This window comes from Hemitrygon akajei, chromosome 1, assembly GCF_048418815.1.
Source record: "Hemitrygon akajei chromosome 1, sHemAka1.3, whole genome shotgun sequence".
NCBI lineage: Eukaryota > Metazoa > Chordata > Chondrichthyes > Myliobatiformes > Dasyatidae > Hemitrygon > Hemitrygon akajei.
Window position 1 is genome coordinate 71,596,221 of NC_133124.1, and position 14,190 is coordinate 71,610,410.

The window sequence follows — 14,190 nt, forward strand, 5'->3', positions numbered from 1 at the left end:
TTCCCCCTCCCACAGATGCTGCCTGACCCACTGACCCAACAATGTGTTATCTTCAGGCAGAAAAGAATTCCCGCAGCACCCAGCAGCTGCTCACATCGATCGATGAGACCACGCGACAGGCGCGAGAGATGCTGACCAACATTGAAAATGTGGCGTCTGCCATCTCAGGTAAGGTCATTCCTGAGGAGAGGGGAAGGTCAAGGTGACCCTCTGTGTATCTGGGATATGAAGGGAGGGAGGGAGGGAGGGAGGGGACACTTGCACAGTGCTGTTAAACTTCAGCTCCCCTGATGTCTTGAAGAATTTCACATTCAATGAGATTCTTGTGAAGTACATTAGAGAAAGTAACAGCCAATCAGACTCATGGAAACACAGTCTAACTCAGCCACACACTGGACACGATTCACAGTGGCCAAGTAATCCACCAACTCACGTGTCTTTAGGATGGGCGAGGACACCGGAGCCCTCAGAGGAAATCCACATGGGCAGGGAGAATGTGCAAACTCCACACAGACAGCACCACAAATTGCGATTGAACCCAGGACTCTGGAGCTGTGAAGTAGCAGCTCCAGGAGCTGCGTTAGTACGTGGCCAATTAGTACACAGCAAGGTCCCACAATGTGCAGTGGAATAATGGCCAGATAATCTCTTATTAGTAATGACCGCTTGGTGCTCCTTCCACATCCCAAAGGCACAAGACTGGTGGGATAACTGGCTGATTTATGTTGCCCCTAGTGTGTAATTGAGGCTAACTATATATATAATTGGCTCAGGATCTAAGGAGAACCACTCCCCAAACCTATCCTACTTCCAAAAAAGCGCCATGTGATTGTAGTAGGGACGTCTGTTTGATCTGGAAGTTGGTACCTCTGGCAACGCAGGGTTCCCTCAGTGCCGATTGTTGTGCTGGAGTTTCTGGAGTGGGGCTTGGACCTACTTAGACCAATACCAGTTCCAATGTTCCAGTGCTCAGGGCTGCCAAATGCGGGAGCAGCAGTATAATCAGGGCTCAGCTCGGCACGAGTTGCAGGAGCTGGTTATTTTCACACCGCATTAGAATGAAATGTTTTCAATAACTGAATGGGAAAGGAGTTCTCCTCCACTGTTACTTTTCCATTTCAGATCTCATTAAGAAGCTGAACACCATCGACTCAGGGAGCAGTGTGCAGAAATTGGCTGAGGTTAAGCGAATGCTGAATGAGATGAGAAACCTCGACTTTGATAAAGAGAAGGAAGTGGCTGAAAGAGAGAAGACGGAGTCGGAGAGATGTAAGCACTGCAACTCCTCCTATGCATCAACTAAAGTGTTTCTGATCACCTTTCTTCAGAGCTGCTGACTGGCTGAAGGCTCAGTTGAGTTCAATGTGATGTGGGACATTGTTGAACTCACTCAAAGAGCCAAAGGTCATAATGTTGTACAACATAGAAACAGGTCCTTCAGCTCACATTATCCATGCTGCCCTCTTTATTCATCTACACTATTCCCATTTTCCCACATCTGGACATATCATTCTGTGCCTTGCCTACTTAAGTTTTTCTACCTACTGAATACAGTGGACATGGAGAGGATGTTTCCATCAGTGAGGGAGTCTAGGATCTGAAGGGATAGCCTCAGAATAAAAGGACGACCCTTTAGAATTGAGATGAGAAGGTATTTCTTCGGCTAGAGTGTGGTGAATCTGTGGAATTCTTTGCCACAGAGGACATGGGGACTAGGTCAGTGAGTGTATTTAAAGCAGAGATTGAGAGACTCCTGATTGGTATGGGGTTAACATTGCAGGGAGAAGGCTGGAGAATGGGGTTGAAAGGTATCAGCCATGATCGAATGGTGGAAAGGCATGATGGCTGACTGGCCTAATTCTGCTCATGCTTCTTGTGGTGAAGCCAGAGGATGTGGTGGGATCAGGCATAACCCCTGTGTTTATGGGGCACTTAAATATAAGGCCATGAGATGTAGGAGTAGAATTAGGCCATTCTGCCCCTTGAATCTGCTCTGCCATTTAATAATTCCTGATCTATTTTAACCTTTCAACCCTTTTCTCCTTCCTCCTTTCCACAACCTTTGACACCCTTACTAATCATGAACCTGTCCACCTCTGTTTTAAACATTCCCAATGACTCGGCCTCCTCAGCTGTCTATGGCAGTGAACTCCACAGAATTACCATCCTCTGGTGAAAGAAATTCCTCCTTACTCAGTTCTAAAGTTTCAAGATTCAAGGTTGTTTAATGTCATTTCCTGTACAGAAGTGCAAGGAGAACGAAATAATTGTTACTCCAGATCCGATGAGGCACAAAATAAGCACAAAAGATAAAGAGAACAATAATAAAAAAATTCAATTAATATAAATACATAAGATAGCTTATATACATAGATCGTATGTCCGTAAAGCGACACTAGGTTATACGTAAGGTGGCTGACAGGAAGTAATAAAGTAGTGATGGAGTTAGAGAGCAGAGGTGTTGGGGAAAGTTACTGTTTTTGAGTCTGATGGACTTGGCGTTGGCACTAAGTAACATCTTGGGAGTGGGACAAGGTGCAAGGTGTGTGGGATCCTTCTTGATATTACTGGTCCTTTTCAGGCACCTTTCTGTGTATGTATGTCCTTGATGGTGGGTAGGCTGGTGCTAGTGATGCGTTGGGCAGTTTTCACTGCCCATTGTGGAGCTTCCTGTGCGCCGCAGTGCAGTCTCCGTACCAAGCAGTGATGCAGCTTGTTAGTTTGCTCTCCACTGCGCATCTGGAGAATGCCATCCTTCCATTCTGAAACATCCACTCTATGTCCCACTGTATCAAGGCCTTTCAATATTCAGTAGGTTTTACTAAGATTCCTCCTTATTCTTCGAAACTTCAATGAGTACAGTTTCACAGCCACCAAACACTCCTCAGATCTTAACCCTTTCATTCCTGGTATCATTCTCATAAACCTCCTTTGGACCCTCTCCAATGCTTGTTCCAGATATTAACCATTCCCTGCCAGGTTGAGGAAGAAAAGCTGGGACATGGGATCCACCCAGATAAGAAGGTACACAGTCATAACGAGGTCTATTGTGAGGTCAGGAGTCCATCGTGCACTAGAGAAGCATTCAATAGTGTTATAACAGTGGGGTAGGAGTTGTTATTAAGACCAGTGGTACGGGCCTTCAGGCTTCGGGGGGAGAAGTGATAATATCCAAGTATGTTTTCCACCTGTGCGCTGTTGCCCACATTCTCATTCTACTTTTAAGAAGTATCTAATTGTTGCCTTACCAGCATCTAAGAGTTCACCATAACAGCACTGTCAGTTCTAGACCATTCGAGGGACTGAAGTGGAGCTAGATAAATAATTGGCTAACTGAGAGGTATGTGGGTCTGTCACAGAAGAGGTGGCAAGGCCAAGATGACATGAAATGGTAGGACAGGCTCTAGGGGCCATGTGGCCTACTCCTGCTCCTGCTTTCTCACGTGGTTAGCTAAATTACTGAGCTCACACGCAGAGGTTGGGTGTACGGACCCAGTGGTGCGTTCAAGTCCCACCACAGCAGCTGGGCATTTGAAAGGGTTCACCAAGAATGGGCAATGACTATTATTATATACTTTGGCCTGTCATACCATGTGGCCCATGATCCAGATAAGAATGGACAATAAATACAGGCAAGCCAATCAATAAGGAAGTTCTTCAGGATGATTTTGAGAGTGAAATTTTGTGAATGTTGCTGTATTATGAACACAGTGTACTGTCTACCCTCTGAGCTGGATAATGTCTGCCTGAGCTGCTTTGTTTTACTAATGTGTTATCTGTTGCCTTGTAACCAAAGTTCTTTGTTTATAATCTCACAGTGCTTGATCGTGTTAAGAATATCTTATTAAAAGATATCGACAAGAACAAATTGCTTGCCACTGATATAAAGAATGCATTAATTTTATATCTGTCCAAACTAATGGATCTTCAAGAGTCAATGAATGAAGCAGAAAACTTAACCAGAAAAGCTGAAGACATTAACAAAATCAACTCCATCGCATTAGAAGCTATTAAGGTGACAATTGGTTGTATGAAAATAATTTAACTGTATTTTTTTTCTCTAGGGTTACTTCCTAATCAATTTTACATGAAGAAATTAAAACAGAAAAGCACAGAGTCATGGAGTCATACAGCACAGAAACAAGCCCTTCAGTCAGCACATCCATACTGACCTTCTTCCCATCTGCACCTAACCCATTTGCCCCCATTAGGACCATGCCCTTCTACGCCTTGCCTATCCAAGTGCCTAAGTGTCCCTTAAACATAGCTACTCTGGCTGATTCTGCCGTCTCCTCTGGCAGTGAATTCCAGCTATCAACTACTCTCTGTGTAAAACAAACTTGTCCCTCAGATCTCCTTTAATTCTCTCCCTTCTCACCTTAAACATCTGCCTGCTTGCTTTTGATACCCATAGTAAGAGAAAAAGACTTTGACTCTTTAACTTTTCTATATCTTTCCCAATCTTATAAACCTCTATCAGGTCATCCCCAGTCTCAGTCAATCCAGGGAGAACAAGCCCTATCAATTCGCAGTCTCCCCATGGCTAATATCCTCCAAGTCAGGCAACATCTCCAGTGTGATCACACCCTTCCTATAGTGTAATGACCAGAACTTTGATAATACTCCAAATGTAGTCTAACCAGTGTAACATAATATCCCAACTTTCACATTCTATGCCCCATCTTATACCTGTATACCATCTTCACCGCCCTCCTATCTTGGACTGTCACCTTCAAAGAGCTATACCCTTGGAACCCTAGGTCCCCCATTATTCAACATTCTTTATTTCCTTACTATTTGCTAAAATACAGGAAATACCCCTCACAACTGACAAAGAGTCACCATCTAGATGTGTTCTAGATGGTGAAGGTCCTTAATGATGGTTACTGCCTTCTTGGGACACTGCCTCTTGTAGGTGGCCTCAATGGTGGGGAGGATTCTGATTTTATTTCAGATTTCCAACATCTGTAGTATTTTTGTTTTTTAATTGGTCCGATTAAGACTTTGGTTTGAAAAGTAAAGGGTTTCAGCCCAATTCATCCACGCTGGATAAGATGCCCCTGTAGGCTAGTCCCATTTGCCTGTATTTGACAGTTCCTTGAAACCTTTCCTCTCCAAGTGTCTTTTAAACACTCAAGGGTGAATGCACATAGTTTTTTCCCAGGGAAAGGGACTCAAAAGCTAAAAGGCATAGGTTTAAGGTGAGAGGGAAAGATTTAAAAGGGGACCCGGGGGCAACTTCTCCACACACAGAGTGGTCAGTAGATGAAACAAGCTGCCCAAGTGTTTGGAGCAGGTACAACAGCAGGCATTTGTGAATGAGGAATGAAATGTATTGATTATACATTTTGCAAGTTATTGAAGAATGTGGAGTAAGGGGTTGTGGTATATGGAGTTAACTCTGTATGTGTGGAAATTCTCAGGAGACTGTTTCAGTCTGAGCGATATCTAACTATGTGTAACACATACACTGAGTTTCCATTGTGAAAAGATCTGGTTTCGGCTAAAGCAAGGCGGCCTTTTCCAAACACTTCAGCGACATCTCTTGGTACAGATCTGGTACTAGCAGTCAGCTATTCATCTGTTTTTCTCCTGCTATCTATCTTCATATCCAACTGCCCATCACCCACACACTCCTCCCACCAGTCCCCATCCTCAACTCCTTCCCTCTATTCCATGCTCCACTGTCCTCTCCTATCATTCTTCTTCAACCCTTGGTCATTTCCACCTCTTGTTCCCACTCCTCATCTGCCTTTCAATTCCCCCACACTCAGCTTGATCCATATATCACATGCCAACTCTTGTTCCAATCCTCTCCCCCACCTTTTTATATCAGCTATCTTCCCTCTTCCAAGCTTGCATTTGGCCCATAACCTTCTAAACCTTTGCAATTCATGTACCTGTCCAACTCTTTTAAAAGTTGTTATTTTACCTACCTCAACGTCCTCCTCTGGCAGCTGATTCCACATACATGTCTTCGTATTAAAAAAGTTGACCATCAAATTGTAAAATCCTTCTCATTGTAAACCTATGTCCTCTAGTTTTTGATTCCTCAACCCTGTATAAAAGACTGAGTGCATTCATTCTATCTATGCCCCCACCTCCGCCCACTGATTTTATACACCTCTGTAAGATCGCCTCTCGCTCTCCTATGTGCCAATGAAAAATATCTCAACCTACTCAGCCTTTTTCCATAACCCAGTCCCTCAAATCCTGGCAGCATCACCATTCTGGACATGTCTTCTCATTGCTACCTTCAGGGAGGAGGGACAGGATCCTGAAGATTCACACTTAACATTTTAGGATCAACTTCCTCCCCTCCACCACCAAATTTCTGAGTGGTCTCTGAACACTACCTCACTAGTTTGCTCTCTCTTTGCACTATTTATTTATTTTTATATATTCTTGTTATAACTTGTAATAATTTTATGTATTAAACTCTACTGCTGCTTCAAGACAACAAATTTCACAACCTGATTCTGATTCTGATCCTTGGAAAATGTTGGAAGTATAACTGATAATTGATTTATTATTGTCACATAGACCAAGATTTAGTGAAAAGTTTGTTTGTGTGCCATCAGGATAAATCATGCAGTGCATAGGTGCATTAAGGTGGTACTGTACAAAAGGAAAAAAGTGTAGAGGGTGGTGTACTTTGATAATAAATTTACTTTGAACTTTATTGTGTTACAATAACATATAAAAAATTAAATATAGGCAGACATGTAGATGCAAGAGGCATGACAAGTTCGAATTGGAGATCAAGATTCACATTTCAGATTTCTCCCACAGGAAAAGCATGATGAATTGGAAAATAAAAAGCTGGAAACCTCAAATTTGGTTAAAATGGCTGATGACACTCTCAGCAAACTGAAAAACATGCTTCATATGCTAGATGCTAGCCAGGAGGTAAGAAGGGTTCTTCACAAGAACATTTTCTAGAGGCTATCAAAAAGAATACTTGCCACTAAATTTTGCCCTGTTTAAATTCACCAGGACTATGAAAGACAGGGAGCTGAGTTAGATGGTGCCTTACCATTGCTTAATGAAAAGACTAAACACCTCATGGAAGCAACCAGCAAGGAGCCCATTGTGATCCAAGCTGAAGAGCACGCAAGCAAATTGGATCAGCTCTCGAAGGAACTCCTGAGGTGAGAGGGGAAGGGAAAGAAGCAAGAAAGTGGAGTCACGAGTCAGTGAATGGTTCACAAGACTGTGTGGCCTAATCAAACACCTGCTGGGTCTGGAGAAATAAACAATCAGAACTTGGCAGGTCAGACAGCATCTGTGGAGGGAATTGAACAGTCAATGTTTCAAGCCAAGGTCTTTCATCAGGACTCAAGAGTTACATCAGGACTGACGAAGAGTCTCAGCCCAAATGATCAACTACTTATTCCTCATTGATGCTGACTGACCTGTTGAGTTCCTCCAGTATTTTGTGAGAAATTGGAATAAGACATTCAATTACAGTTGATTTTCCCTCACAGACACTCGCCTGTTCTGACCATCTTCATCCTGGATATTACTGAGGCTCAATTGCTTCTTGTGTCGAGGTTTACCACCGTTGGGGTGGAGAAATGTTTCCCTAGTTCAGTCCTGAAAGAATAAGCCCTTATTCTGAGACGGTGATCCTCGGTTGTAGACTCATCAGCTGCAGAAATGTCCTCTTTCACTCCACACTGTTGAGCCTGCTAAGAATTTTAGCTTTTCAGTAAATAAATTCTTAAGGAAGAGTTGACTGTCCATTTTGGGATACAATGAGATTAAAGTTGAGGTGAAAGATTTTAGTAATTTGGTAACTGAGTCATAGAGCATTGCAGCAGTGACACAGTCCCTTCAGTCCATTTAGTCTATACTGAACCAAGCAGACTAGATGGGCAAACAGCCTACTTCTGCTCCTACATTTTATGGTCTTATGGTTATTTTGCCTAGTCCCATCGACTGCACTGGGACCTAGCTCTCCATATGCCTCCCATCCACGTACTTTCTCAAATGCTGCAATGGAACCCGCAAGGACCACTTCCACTGGCTGTTCGTTCCACACTCCCACCACCCTCTGAGCAAAGGAGTTCCCCCCATATATTTTACCTTTCACCTTTAACCTACAAACTTGAGTTCTAATCTCACCCAACCTCTGGAAAAATCCTGCTTGCATTTACCCTATCTATACCCCTCATAATTTTCTATACCTCTATGCAAGACAGGTTTACTCGTTGGATTAGCAAGATGTACTAGAGTTGGACAAACTAGGGTTGTTATCTCTGAAGCTGAGGGGAGATCAATTAGAAGTTTATAAGATTATGATAGGCATAATGTAGACAGATGGTATCTTTTTCGCAGGGTTGAAATGTCTAATACCAGAGGGCATGTATTTAAGGTGGGAAGGGGTAACTGTAAAAGAGATGTGAGTGGCAAGATTTTTTACACAGTGAGTGATGGGTAGCTGAAGTGCTCTGCCTGGGGTGTGGAAGAGGCAGAAACACTGAAGACTTTTAAGAGTTGTTTAGTATAGGCTCATTACTGTGAGGAAACTGGAAGGATATAGGCATTATGTAGGCAGAAAAGGTTAGTTAGTTATTTGATTACTAATTTAATTGGTTTGGTACAACATTGTGGGCTGAAGGGCCTGTTCCTGTGCTGTACTGTTTTATGTTCTATGTTCTGTGTACCAGAGTCACAGAGGAAGTAAATCAGGACTCCTTACTGCAGCGAGTTATCAATGCTTCTAATGCCTACGAGGATATAATCAACGCAGTGAATGAAGCGGAAGCAGCAGCAAAGAGGGCGGACGGAGCGGCAGATGAAGCTCTGCAGGTAATTGTAAAACCAGTGCTGGGGACGTGGGAGACAAAGTTTGTCAAAGAACAGCAAGCTTCCAGAGAGAGCTGTGGACAAGCAGAGATGTTTTGGGGTGGGTGGAGGGGGGGAGAGATGACTGAAGGGCTGGTGAAGATGCAGAGACATGGGAGAGTGGGGTGCAACTGAGTTACAGTGAAAACCTCCTGTCTGTGTTCCATGCAGACAGATCATGCAATACATAGGTACAGCGAGGTAGTACAGAGGGAAACAGAATGCAGAATGTTACAGTTACAGAGGACGTGAAGTGCAGGCTGACAAATAAAGCACATGACCACAACAAGGTAAAATGGGACCTCAGGAGTTCATCATTAGCATGAGTAAATTAAAGAGGTGGACCTTATCCATGAATGGAGAAGAAAGTTCTTCACCCAGAGGGTGGGGAATCTTTACAATTCTCTCAGACACTGAGTACAGCCAGAAATTGGCATATTGTTAGACTGCAATGGAATTAAATAATGTGGTGTTAGTGGAGGAAATGAAAGTAAACAATCAGCCATGATCTTATTGACTGAGAAAGCAGAAATGAGGGGCCAATAGCCTCCTCCTGCTTCTGATTGTGTTCTGATGTATCAAGGATGTTTGGTTTCCAGTATCTGTAACCAAGGGAAGGAAGGTGGCAGCTCAGGTAACTGGGATGGTGAAGCAGGCGTATGGGATTTTATTTATTTTTATTTACAGATATAGCACAGTAACCGGCCTTTTTAAGAGCAGGCAGTTATTTAAGAATAACTGAATTTAAGAGCAGGCAGTTATGGCACAACTTAGTAAAGCGTTGTTTGGGCCACAGCTGGAACACTGTGTGCATTTCTGTTTGCCACACTATAGGAATGCAGTGAATGCACTGGAGAAGGTGTAGAGGAGATTCCCCAGGATGGGGAGAGGGTGTGCAAACTTGGGTTGTTTTCTCTGGAGCTTTAGAGGCAGAAGGGAGACCCGACTTAGGTTTCTAAAATAATGAGAGACAGTGATAGAGTAGCCAGCCAATATAATTGGCACAAGGTCAAAATGTCAAATGTAAAAAGGTGTGCATATTATGTGAAGTTCAGTGGAGATGGGCTGGGAAAGTTTTTGTTAACATTGAGAGCAGTGGATGCTTAGAGTTGTGCTGAAGTCAGATACGATGGGGATGTTTAAGAAGTTTTTAGACTGATACATGAACTGGGAGGATATGGACCATGTGGAGACAGAAGGGATGAGTGCAATTAGGCATCATTAGTTGATTTAGCTCAGCACAAGATTGTGGGCTGAAGGGCCTGTTCCTGTGCTCTTCCATTCTCTGTTCTATGTTGCCTTAGTTGGAGCATCTCGGTAATGAGGCGAGGCTGTCTGGGCAGCGGACATTACCCCGGAGTGGGGGAGACCTGAAAGATGCACATGGTCATGAGCAGCATAGATAAAGTAGATTTTAGGAAACTTTCCCCCATTGCACAGGGCAAATGTTTAGGGTAAAGGGAGGAGATTGGAGGAAGGATTTTCCTACCTAAAGAGGGGTTGGAACCTGGAGTACGCTGCCTGATGGCATGTTGGAGGCAGAGAATCTCACAACATTTAAGATGAGACATGGAAGATTACAAACCAAGTGCTGGTAATTTGTAAACAGGTTTATTATTATTCCGTTTACTCAGGTACAGTGAAAAACTTTGTTTTGCATGCAGATAATTTCATTACAACTGTACATTGATCTTGTATTAAGGTAAAAGAGTCACATAATGCAAAATAAAGTATAGCAGCCAGAGAACGTGCAGTGCAGGGATAGAAAAGATGCAAAGCCATAGTGAGGTGGTCATGAGTCCAGCTCATCATATTAGAGGACCATGGGAGAGGGTAAAAGAGTGAATGTCTGGGGTGGGTGGGGATTTTGTTTATGTTGGCTGCTTTACTAAGGCTTAGAGGTACATGGGCCAGCTTGGTCACAGTGGCTTGTTTCTGTGCTACTCAATGCCATGACAGAATGGATGAGCACTTCACCCAATGCTGAAATATTGACCTTGTTCGTTGCATGTTTTAGACGGTGGTGGATCAAGATTTGCCTGGACAAGCGGCTGAAGTCAACAGACAGAGTGACAGAGTCCTGTCCTTGACAAAAAATGCTAAAAAGATGCTAGAGACAGGTAAAGTATTTAATCAACTTGGGTGTCCATGGTATTTACATGTGCCTTTAAATTTAGAGGGGAGAAGTTTAAAGCTGTTGCGCAATTTTTTTTTTGCAGAGAGTGTAAATGCCTGGAGAGGATTACCAGGGGTAGTAATAGAAGTAGGTATTTTGGTGTAGTTAAAAGACTTTTAGATAGACATAGATATGAAGGAATGGAAGGATATGGAAGATATTGAAGAGAAGGACATTTATTATAAATTAGCAACAAGAATGGCACAAATTGTGGGCTGAATGGCCTATCCAGCACTGTACAATTCTATTTCCTATATTCTAAATAGCTGGAAATGAGGAAGGAAATTAGCCATCAGCAAGAATAAGAAGGAACCTTCTAGAAACATGTAAAATTATGAAAAGGATAGAAATCGTAGACAGGAAAGTTGTTTCCATTGGCAGTGAGATGAGATCTAGGGGACACGGCATCAAAGTTTGGGGGAGTGCATTTACGATAGAGATGAGGATGGGGGTAGCATGCTCGTGTAGTGGTTAGCATAACTCTATTACAGCGCCAGTGACCTGGGTTCAATTCTGCCGCTGTCTGTGATTAGTTTGTATGTTCTCCCCAGGACTGCATGGGCTTCCTACGGGTGCTCTAGCTTCCTCCCACATTCCAAAGACGTACAGGTTAATTGTCCACATGGGACCAAAAGAGATTGTTGTATCTATAAATAAAAATAAAATAAAAACTGCTTTTCCAAGAGAATAGTGAATCTACAGAGTTCTCCACCCAAAGAAGCAGTAGAGGCTACATTATTGAGCCATTATTGAGTTAGACTGAGTTTTGCATAGTAGCGGATATAAGGGGTTTGGGGAAGAGAGAAGCATGTGGAGCTGAATCCACAGCCAGATTGTCCATGGTCTTACTTAATGGTGAAGCAGGCTCGACAGGCCAGATAACCTGCTCCTGCTTCTTATGTTCTTAAGAATGGGAGGGATCTCATTGAATCCCACCAGATATTGAAAGGTGTAGATAGATAAAACATTGTGAGGATGTTTCCAATAGAGGTAGAGTTCAAGTCCAGAGGGAACAAACTCAGAATAGAATCTCCTTTACCACAGAGATGAGGGGGAATTTCTTTAATTAGAGGGTGGTGAATCTGTGGAATTCATTGCCTTAGACAGCTGTGGAACCTAAGTCACTGGGTATATATAAAGCAGAAGTTACTAGGTTTTTGATTAGCAGGGCCATCAAAGGTGACGGAAAAGGCAGGAAAATGTCAGCATGGTAGCAGAGCAGTTAGCACATCGCTTTACTGTACCAGCTGTAAAATTGGGGTTCGATTCCTACCACTGACTGGAAGAAGTTTATACGTTCTTACCCATGACAGTGTGGGTTTCCTCCCACATTCCAAAGACAAACAGTGGGGTTATTGAGTTGTGGCATTCTCTGATACCGCAGGAAGCATGGTGACACTTATGGGCTGCCCAGCACAAACCTCGTTGATTTGATTTGATGCAAATAACCCATTTCACAGCATGCTTCAATGTTTCAATACACTTGTGACAAATAAAGCTAATCTTATAATGGGATTGTGATGAAAAATAAATCAGCCATAACTGAATGGCAGAGCAATTTTGATAAGCCAAGTGGCTCCTATGTCTTATGGTCTTGTGTGTTGGCTAGACCTTCTCATGCAATGGCCTAGGCAGAGGTGCATGCAGTCTCCTTGCCTAAATACTCTGAACCTCTATTTATATTCCTAGACTCTCAAATACTTGCACATATAAAGTTTTTTCTCTTGTCCTTCTACAGGTGTAATCCCGAGTCTCCAAGATATGAAAAAACGCCTTGAGGATGGGACTGAGAAGAAAAATCAACTGGAGACCGATCTCGCAAGTCTTCAGCAGAAGCTGAAGCAAATAAACAGAGGTAGAGGGGTCAGGCTTTGAACCTAGACTCACAGAGTCACACAGCATGGAAACAGGGCTTTCAGCCCAAGTAGTCCATGCTGACCAAGGTGCCCCATGCAAACTGGTCCCATTTGCCAGTGTTTGGCCCATAGCTTTCTAAACCTTTCCAATCCATGGTACAATGATTCCATGTACCCGTCCAACTAAACTTATAAAAGTTGTTAAAATACTGCCTCAACAACTTCCTCTGGCAGCTCATTCCACATAAATTTTGTGTAATAATCCGGAGGTGATAAGAGAGTTTAAGATTAAGGAACCTTTAGGGAACAGTGATCACAATATGCGTGGAATAAAGGAAATTACAATGGCATGAGAGGGGAACTGGCCAAAGTTATCTGGAAAGGGACACTAGCAGGAAGGACAGCAGAGCAGCAGTGGCTGAAGTTTCTGTAAAGAATGAGGGAAGTGAAAGAGAGATATATTCCAAATAAGAACTTTTCAAATGGAAGAAGGACACTACCATGGCTGACAAGTGAAGACAGAGCTAAAGAAAAAACAAAAGAGAGGACATACAAGGAAGCCAAAGCTTGTGGGAAGATAGAGGATTGGGAAGCTTTTAAAAACTTGCAGAAGGAAACTAAGAAGGTCATTAGGAAGGAAAAGATGAATTATGAAAGGAAGCTGGTGACTAATATCAAAGAAAATACTAAAAGCTTTTTATTAAGTATATAAAGGGTAAAAGAGAGTTGAGGGTAGATATAGGACCAATAGAAAATGACGCTGGAGATATTGTAATGAGAGATGCAGAGATGGCAGAGGAACTGAATGCATATGTTGCATCAGTCTTCACAGTGGAAGACATCTGCAGTATTCCAGATATTCAAGAGTGTCAGGGAAGTGAAGTACGTGCAGTGAAAATTACGACTAAGAAGGTGCTCAGGAAACTTAATGGTCTGAGGGTGGATAAATCTCTTGGATCTGATGGAATGCACCCTTGGGTTCTGAAGGAAGTAGCTGGAGAGATTGTGAATGCATTAACAATGATCTTTCAAGAATTGATAGATTCTGGCATTTTACCAGATGACTGGAAAATTGCAAATGTTACTCTGCTACTTTAGAAGGGTGGGAAGCAGCAGAAAGGAAGCTATAGACCTGTTAGACTGACATCAGTGGTTGGGAATTTATTGGAATCGATTGTTAGAGATGAGATTATGGAATATCTGGAGGCACATGACAAGATAGGCTAAAGCCAGCATAGTTTTCTGAAAGGAAAATCCTGCCTGACTAACCTACTGCAATTTTTTTTGAGGAAATTACAAGCAGGGTAG

General features: G+C 42.8%; 1 protein-coding gene across 2 annotated transcripts in view; it reads left to right on the plus strand.

Annotated features, from left to right (window-relative positions):
• lama3 (laminin, alpha 3) overlaps positions 1-14,190 on the plus strand; it is a 316,232-nt gene that overhangs the window by 267,500 nt on the left and 34,542 nt on the right. For both annotated transcript variants that reach the window (XM_073045511.1, XM_073045521.1), the window contains exons 49-56: positions 57-168; positions 1,123-1,269; positions 3,819-4,015; positions 6,793-6,909; positions 6,997-7,151; positions 8,673-8,814; positions 10,868-10,970; positions 12,765-12,881. In XM_073045511.1, the coding sequence (XP_072901612.1) occupies positions 57-168; positions 1,123-1,269; positions 3,819-4,015; positions 6,793-6,909; positions 6,997-7,151; positions 8,673-8,814; positions 10,868-10,970; positions 12,765-12,881 (1,090 nt within the window). The remainder of the gene's footprint in view (positions 1-56; positions 169-1,122; positions 1,270-3,818; positions 4,016-6,792; positions 6,910-6,996; positions 7,152-8,672; positions 8,815-10,867; positions 10,971-12,764; positions 12,882-14,190) is intronic.